The sequence below is a fragment of the Herpailurus yagouaroundi genome, unplaced genomic scaffold, assembly GCF_014898765.1.
Source record: "Herpailurus yagouaroundi ecotype Mexico unplaced genomic scaffold, PumYag 160, whole genome shotgun sequence".
Lineage (NCBI taxonomy): Eukaryota > Metazoa > Chordata > Mammalia > Carnivora > Felidae > Herpailurus > Herpailurus yagouaroundi.
The window spans coordinates 38236867-38244091 of record NW_024412401.1 but is presented as its reverse complement, the minus strand read 5'-3'; the positions used below and the strand labels follow the sequence as shown (position 1 = coordinate 38244091).

Here is a 7225-nt window from a genome sequence, read left to right as displayed (position 1 = left end):
GAATCCATATATAACACTGCCCCTGAAAAGCTAAAAGGATCCACTCATAAAGCAAAAAGAAAATTAAGGTTTTTTTAAAATTTGCTCTGTAGGTCAGTGGTTCTCACCACTGAATGAGAATTTAAGTCAGTGTATTATAAACTTCAAAGTTGCTAAAAGACTAGATCTTCATTGTTCTCAACACAAAAAAGAAATGATAACCTTGTGATGTGATAAAAGCATTTGCTAAAGCTACTATAGTAATCATATTATAATATACAAATGTATCAAACTACTGCATTCTATACCTCAAACTTACACAGCTTCGTATGTCAATTATATCTCAATTTTTTTTAATTGGTGGGATTTCCTGGGGAGCTTTAAAAACTATCAATGCCCAGAAATGGTGATTTTCCTGGCCTGGAGTGGACACTGGGTGTGGCATTATTTGAAGTTCCTCTGGTGATTCCAAGCGTGGGCTGAACTGAGAACCAGTTCCTTGCAGGTATAATGAGAGATCTCTACAATGTAACTCTGTGGTTCTCAGTCTTGTTAATATACAAGAGTTGCCTGGACAGCTTTGTAAAAATACTGAAGCTCTGGCTCCACTAAAAAGATTCTAATTTAGTTAGGCCCCCGGGCATTCTTACATTTCCAAAACCCCTCAGAGGAATCTCATCAGCAGCCAGAGTTGAGAACCTTTAACACTGCCACTTAAGAGTATTGCTTTATACCAATAAAAACAGTTAATAAACTGTAACTCACAATAAGTATAAACAGTTTAAAAGACTGTTTTACCACCATCAAACACTTAGAACAGTAAGGTCACATTCCACCACCCCCCCCCCCCCTATGCCCCTACCCAACTGACGCCCTGACTACAGAACTGTGTAGAATGTCTTTGCTTTCTTCCCTTCCCTGTGTATCAGGTGACCTCTATACACATCCAAGGATAGCACTGATGGAGAACCTTGTAACCTAATTTAGCTTCCCCAAATAGTGCCTGGTTGTTCTAAATAAAGGAATTGAAAGAGTGTCCCTTAAGGTGAGAGATTTTGTGAGAACACAAATATAAAGCAATTCCCCTTTTATCTGGAAGATAGATTGGGAAGATGTCACTTTATTTTTGCACATTATCAACAACTATTTCTTGAATGCTTACTCTACCTTGTAAGCACCATGTTAAATGTTTTCTATCTATCTGATCTCACTTCATCCTAAAAGTATATCTAGGACATGTAATTAGCAATATTTCCATTTTTCAGAGGAGAAAAGCGAGAGGTGAAGTCCATTTGCCCAAGGTTAGCACCCAGCTGGTGAGCAGAGACAGAATGCGGACGCGGGCATTTTACATTCAGCGATGTTCTGCCCCTTTCTGGCCCAGCCTTCCTCAAGAGGCTTCCACAGAAGACATCAGGACTTCTGTTCCAGTGCCCCAATGGATGTCATGGCAGAGAGCATGGCGTCGTGGACAGAGGGAAGGATAAACCACTGGAGAAAGGGTCGGCAGAACTCCCCCCTCCTCCCTGACATCGTGGTCCAGGCAAACCCCCAACATTCCCTGGTTCCCTGGCTCTGTGACATCACAGCCTCCTCTCTTCTCTGCCAGGTACAGGTGAGTGAGCCTCAAAGGTCAGACCTCAGAGCAGGACGGAGTATTTTTTCTGTACTTAAAGGGACAATGTCGCCATCACTCCTGGACACCTTTGCTATAAGAAGCAGACATTACCCCTAATTTGCCTCGACTCCACTGTTTCTGTCTCTGGGCCCCAGTCTCCCCACCTGTGCCGACTGACCCCTAAGGGCTCCTCCAGCTCCAGAAGCCTTCCTGTTTGACCTCGCTGGGTCTTTCTTGTTCTGGTCCAAGTGCTGTGGGTCACTGGAGACCTGAGGCTCACAGCCCACTGGGCATAACCCAAGAGGCTTATTCTTTGGCTCCTGCCTCCATCTAGAGGCAGGCACTGGTAGTGCAAGAAACCGCGCACTCCTGGCCCGCCCCAGCCAGCGTAAATTCAACTCATTTCTTCGCATCAGCATTTATGTTTGTGGAGCTTTGGCAATATGCCAGGCAGCTGTGCTAAGCACTTTCCATCATTGTTTAATCCCCGCAACCACATTTTAGGGTAGATGCTATTACGTCATCCCCATTTTACAGATACGAAACCTGAGGTTCAAGGGAGTTAAATTCTTCTAAATTTCATAGCTTACTAAGTAGGGGATCTTTAATTATTATCCCCCAAAGAATGTGCCTGTCACTGCTGCAATACCTCCCTTAAGAGCCTTTCCATTTCTGAAGAGGGCTCAAAAGTTCAACACTCTTTGCTACTAAGACCGAAAGGAGAAAGTGTTTTTCTACTCCCCTCTTTTTCTCATGAAATTTCTGGCCACAGTAAACATATGGAAAGTATTGACACTAGATTTAGACAAACCTACATGTCAGCCCCTGGCAAACACCTAATATGGAATTTTGTATGTATGTATTTGTATGTATGTAAGCTATTTGTATGTATGTAAGGCTCCAGGCTATTTGTATGTATGCAAGCTGCTGCAGAGAAAGAGCCCCCCACTCAATGTGTGAAACAAAAACTGAATTTATTTTGGGTTAAACAAGGGAGACTTGAGCTTTTATGACAAAGTCTCGGAACAAAGCTAAGCGCTAATATATAACAAGTGCGGGAGGGTGTGGCGTTCACGGAAGGTGGCATTTCAGAGGCAGGAGTGCTTGGGAATGGTAGACCGTGAACTGCGGAAGTGTACCTACTATTATGTGTCTCTTACTTTGGGGAGAATGGTCACCGAGGCAAAGTTTTGTTAAAAGATTAAATGACTTTAAAACAGGTTCTGGGGCTTACCTGTTACCATGGTTACAGAGCAATCGGTCTTTACTTAGGAGACTGGGACCTTCTTTTTTCTTCTTAGTCTCCCCCTTTTTGGTCCTCCCTCAAGCAAAGCTGCAGGAGAGACCCTCAGGAATTGTGCAGATCTTCACCACTGTTGTCCACTTTCCTTGAAGACACAGTTCCACCTTTCCACCTACAGAGATCTGATGTTCAGTTTGAGCATTAGCCAGCCTGATGCCTTTTGGTTTTGTCTTTGAATCATCCGTGGAGCTCTACGTTGGGCCAGTGGCCGCATAAAATCATTTGACTCTCTGGACAGCAGCCAGTAAATGACTGTGAGGCAAACAACAATCATTAAAAGATTTTAAGTTTTAGATGAAATCTTTAGATCAATTAAAAGAAGGATCTGGAAGGCATTCCAGAATCATCATCCACAATTTCCTAGGCGTGACCGAGAAAAGAAATTCCAAATCATTCTCTGTGTCTGCTTTAGATAGTCAGGTTGCCTTTCTTTGGGCTTAGAAACCTCACCTGTGGTATTAATCCAGGTACACCATGAGGAGCTAGCAAAGGTGCGTGCTCTCCCTGATTAGCCAAAATAAAATCCAAAGGTGTTCTATTACCCACAATTACTTGAGCTAAGGAATTTTCATTGGTTGGTTGGTGTTCCATCGCGTGGGCTGTATTATTTAATTTACTATGTCAGCCAAGATGAGAGAAAATGAGCACCTTGAGTTGTCCAGCCCGTACAGAGACCTCACTGTCCTCAGAATAGGCCCATCTATTGGTATTGATAGCCCCATCCAAGTTTTTCTTGTTTCCAGTGTTGTGTAAGACAACACAGTCTGCTGAGGGCGTTGGGAGTTGTACACTTGGAATGGTCAACTCTTCATCACCCAGAATAGTCTCAGTTCTAGTTGGAGTGGAAGAATCTGGTTTCCACATACGAAACAAATCATGTCAACCAGTGGTATTGTTGTCTGTCTGTAGTTATCAACAATTCCCCTTGAGAATTTAGAGGAAGGATAAGAATGTATTGAGTGTTAAGGTCTCCTCAAAGTGGCATCACTGGACAGACTTGGAGAGCTGTCCTCCTACCATTATGGAACATGAATTCCTCCAACGGGTTCCTGCTTACCGTAAATACGAGGGTCCTTATCAACAGGCTCCACGTTCGTTATGGACAGAGGAGTTTTGACCTAGTTTTTATTTTAGAAGTCAGTTGTTTTCTCCAAAAGGCCATTTCTGGCTGATTTTTTAGGACTCTTTGAAAATGATCAGGAGATCTAAGTTGGCATTTCAACTCCTAATTTATTTTATCTAAGTCCTCTATTTCAAGTCTGAGCCTTTCGCAAAGAGAGAAGAAAAGGCTCCTTTACTTAAGCTGTTGGTCGCCCTAGAATGTTCGTTGAAAGTGTCCTGAAGTCCATTAAAGTCTCCTGGTAATTCATCTTGATTTTGTTTGCAATTTTGGATCTCTGCCCGATCTACCCTTGGGGAAAAGATTTTTGAAATAGTTTTATGTGGTACCTTTTCTATTTTTCTTCTCAAGTCCACTTTTTTGAATTCTGTGTAGGTGGGTTATTTAAATCTTCTGGTCTTTTCCATCCTGCTGCTCTTAAACATTTTTCCCCATCGCTGAAGGTCAACCATTAAGTGAACTGACTGGTACAGACACAGGAGTCAATAAGTAGCAGGATAACTAGCAGAATCCTGAGTTATACAGCAGCTTTCTGTCATTCTGAAATTTGGGGTGATCCTATATATTCACCCTCAGCTCAACTCTCATGCAGGGTTTGAACTCAACCTCTCTGGACCCACCTCCTGGTACAGGAGTTTTCAGGGGATATTGTGCAGTGTTGACTGTTCTTTTCTACAGAAATGAAGGGAATTTATTTAAGCAGTCACGGGAAGGAATAGAAAGAGTGTAAGTAGGTGGTAACGATAAAGCTGGGTGGAGAGAGAGAAAGAGATGTAAAGAAAGCAGGTTTCAGAAGGTTTGAGTAGGAGTACGTCTTTTTTTTTCCCCTTCTTTCTTTATTTCTGAGGCCAGAACATACCAATCAAAGACGCTCTCTACTGAAAATGTGGTATTTTTGTCTTCTCTCTAGAGTCCCTCTTAAATCTCATGCTTTTGACATGAAAGGTTTCCCTTAGTGCCTGTAATTCCAAGTCATCTGGTTAAACTTTCCCAGCTATTAACATAAACGTTAACACACATGAAAGTACATGTATTGAGGGTATATATGTGAAGCAGGAGTTGTTGTTTTGTTTTGTTTTTGTTTTGTTTTGTTTTGTTTTCAGGAAAAGGCAGCAACTTTAAGGTAGATAAGACCATGACAAACAGCAGAGATCACATTACAGTTGACCACAGTTATACATGGTGTCTTGAATTCTGTGGCCTCACAGAGCCTAAAAGAGGCCATCTGATCACCAACCTGGAAGTCACTGACTCCTGAATATAGGCTGAGTAAAGTGACATTAGCTACTTTCATTAGGTTAACAAGACAGAACATGTGCTCGTGAAGGTTTGGAGGGACCCGAGGCAGAGGCTTAGCAATCACCCTCACACAAATTGATCACCACCTAACAGACCTCCAACCGTTGGTCCTTGGGCCTGAGGGTTGTGGTGAGCGCTTGCCACACCTCTGCTTTCACTCCTTCCTTAGGAAACACCTCCCTCTACATTCAACATACATGAGGCAATCTGGAACAAAGCAGAACCCCACGAGGCAAGAATTTATATGAAGGAAATTGAAACGAAAGCAAACAGCAGAAGAATAAGTATATTAATGGCAAGCATACTTGCTAAATGGCGCATCTCCTAAACAAAATACCTAATTGCCTTAAATAAATCTCTCTTTTTAAAAAATGTATTGTCAAGTTAGCTAACATACAGTGTAGTCTTGGCTTCAGGAGTTGATTCCCATGATTCATCCGTTACATACAACACTCAGTGCTCATCCCAGCAAGGGGCCTCCTCAATGCCCATCACCCATTTTCCCCATCCCTCAGCTCCCCATCCCCATCAACCCTCATTTTGTTCTCTGTATTTAAGAGTGTCTTATGGTTTGCCTCCCTGTTTGTATCTTATTTTTCCTTCCCTTCCCCATGGTCTTCCGTTAAGTTTCTCAAATTCCACATATGAGTGAAAACATATGATACCTGTCTTTCTCTGATTGACTTATTTCACTTACCATAATACCCTCCAGTTCCATCCACGTTGTTGCAAATGGCAAGATTTCATTCTTTTTCATCGCTGAGTAATACTCAATTGTGTACATATACCACATCATATTAATCCATTCATCAGTAGATGGACATTTGGGCTCTTCCCATATTTTGGTTATTGTTGATAACACTGCCATAAACATTGGGGTCCATGTGCCCCTTTGAATCAGCATTCCTGTATCCTTTGGATAAATTCCTAGTAGTGCTATTCCTGTGTCATAGAGTAATTCTATTTCCAATTTTTTGAGAAAACTCCACGCTTTTCCAGACCGGCTGCACCAGTTTGCATTCCTACCGACAGTGCAAGAGGGTTCCCCTTTCTCCACATCCTTGCCAACATCTGTAGTTTCCTGATTAGTTCATTTTAGCCACTCTGACCAGTGGGAGGTGGTATCTTAGTGTGGTTTTGATTTGTAAATTTCTATCTGTTCATAAATCCTAAGAAGATACAATAAATTAATTAAAGAGAGCTCAAGGAAATATATCAGAGCTCAAATCATGTGGAAAAACTCACTGGGCAGAAAATCCAAAAGGCTATTAGAGATGGGGGCTAAATGGCCCCAAGGAGTACTACTTTGGTCCAAGGATCCCACAAAATGGAGATATTTGTATGTGTCTAGGCTGCTGGATGTATCTAGCCACAATATATAAATTGTGCTGTATCAAATACAGTACATGCCAGAAGTTAAAGATTTTGTATTAATTGAAGGGGTCCAGGGTAAAAGAAACAAAGACATCACTTAGGAGGCTGTTGTTCTGCTTTACGCAAGACATAATGGTGGCTTGGGCCAGGGGACAGCAGTAGAGAGAGTGAGAAGCAAACACTCATAAGTGTGGCAGCTCACATAGAGAATTGGCTTGTGAGGGACATCAGCGGATACCATGATAAGAATTTCCTTGGGGGCGCCTGGGCAGCTCATTTTGTTTGGCGTCTGACTTCAGCTCAGGTCTTGATCTCGCAGTTTGTGGACTCGAGCCCCGCGTTGGGCTCTGTGCTGACACCTGGAGCCTGCTTCAAGTTCTGGGTCTCCCTCTCTCTCTGTCCCTCCCCTGCTCATGCTCTGTCTCTGTTTCTCAAAAATAAATAAATGTTGAAAAAAATTTTTTGAATGAAAGAAAGAAGAAAGGAAGAAAGAAAGAAAGAAAGAAAGAAAGAAAGAAAGAAAGAAAGAAAG

General features: G+C 42.2%; 1 protein-coding gene across 1 annotated transcript in view; it reads left to right on the top strand.

Moving 5' to 3' along the window:
- Positions 1 to 1046: 1046 nt before the first annotated feature.
- The window catches only part of TEX48 (testis expressed 48), a 10925-nt gene continuing 4746 nt past the window's right edge, over positions 1047 to 7225 (top strand). The window contains exon 1 of the mRNA XM_040482099.1: positions 1047 to 1594. Within this exon, the coding sequence (XP_040338033.1) occupies positions 1340 to 1594 (255 nt within the window). The 5' untranslated portion in view covers positions 1047 to 1339. The remainder of the gene's footprint in view (positions 1595 to 7225) is intronic.